General features: G+C 39.9%; 1 protein-coding gene across 1 annotated transcript; it reads right to left on the reverse strand.

Annotated features, from left to right (window-relative positions):
* Positions 1–232: 232 nt before the first annotated feature.
* On the reverse strand, positions 233–748 carry LOC126481801 (uncharacterized). Its single transcript, XM_050105757.1, has one exon. It carries the CDS (start codon positions 746–748, stop codon positions 233–235), a length of 516 nt encoding a protein of 171 aa, XP_049961714.1.
* Between the last annotated feature and the right edge of the window lie 423 nt (positions 749–1,171).

Consider the following 1,171-nt stretch of genomic DNA (forward strand, 5'->3'; position numbering starts at 1 on the left):
ATGTTTCCAGATGCAAGTGCAGGAATGTATTTTCCATCACCAATATGAACAGGTGTTGCCTCTGGAAATTCTTCATAGGTGGTGAACAAAGAACATTGATTGGACATGTGGTCAGTTGCTCCTGAATCCATATACGATGCTTCTTCAGTTGTATCTGAATCACTTGCACTAATCATTGCTTCTCCAATGAGAGCTTCTCCATTGGATGAAGACTGGTTTGCAATTGTGGGTTTTAGTTTTTTGCAGTCATGGATCCAGCATCCTGGCTCATGACAATAGTGACAGGTGCCTGATTTTCCAAAATGGTTGTGTTTTTACCACTTTTTTGTGAGCTGTTGTTTGCTGCATATGCTGCGCTTTCACCTTGATCACTTACATTTATTCTATTTTCCTCAGTGGTAAGTCTGGAGATCAGATTACTAAGTGTTCGTTCACTTGCCTGCACAGATTCCCATGCACTCACAAAATATTTGTATACCACTGGTAAAGTCATTAAAATTTTTGTAACAACCATTTGCTCCGGTATTTGCTCACCAAGAATCTGCAAGCAATGTGCAAGATCTTCAATTCTAGCAATATGAGTCACTATGTCGTCTGTTGCTTTCTTTTGCAAACTATACCACTGTTGCAGTAGCATGTACACACAGGTTCCAGATGTTTGTTCGTAAATAGACACTAGCTTGCCCCACATTTCTTTCGATGTGTTGCAGTTCATAATATGCAGCATTGTTTTTTCTTCAACTGACATGGCGATAATTCGTTGAGCTGTTGTGTCACACTTCATTCAGGCTGCAACCAATTTGTTGTATGCAGCATTATCGGATGTTTCTTCAGTCAAATTACATGAACCATCGACAACAGTCCAAGCATTGTGCGATTTCAACACTTTGCACACTTGAAACTTCCAGGCAGTCCAATTTTTGACACCTCTGAGCTTATTTATGCTGACGATCTCACTTTCCATCTTGAGGTGAAGTTATTTTTCTCTAAGCTCATGGCCAGAAAGCTAGCCTCACGTGGCACAATCATATTTAAATTATTATTTCGCATCTAACACTAACTTTTTATAAAATATTATCTGTCTTGCGTTCCTGGACCCATTGTTGTTGTTGTGGTCTTCAGTCCTGAGACTGGTTTGATGCAGCTCTCCATGCTAATCTATCCTGTGCAA

Source organism: Schistocerca serialis, chromosome 5, assembly GCF_023864345.2.
Source record: "Schistocerca serialis cubense isolate TAMUIC-IGC-003099 chromosome 5, iqSchSeri2.2, whole genome shotgun sequence".
In the NCBI taxonomy this organism is placed as follows: domain Eukaryota; kingdom Metazoa; phylum Arthropoda; class Insecta; order Orthoptera; family Acrididae; genus Schistocerca; species Schistocerca serialis.

Coding starts and splice junctions, on each gene's coding strand:
- LOC126481801 (XM_050105757.1), bottom strand. CDS start 748: ATGTCAGTTGAAGAAAAAACAATGCTGCATATTATGAACTGCAACACA.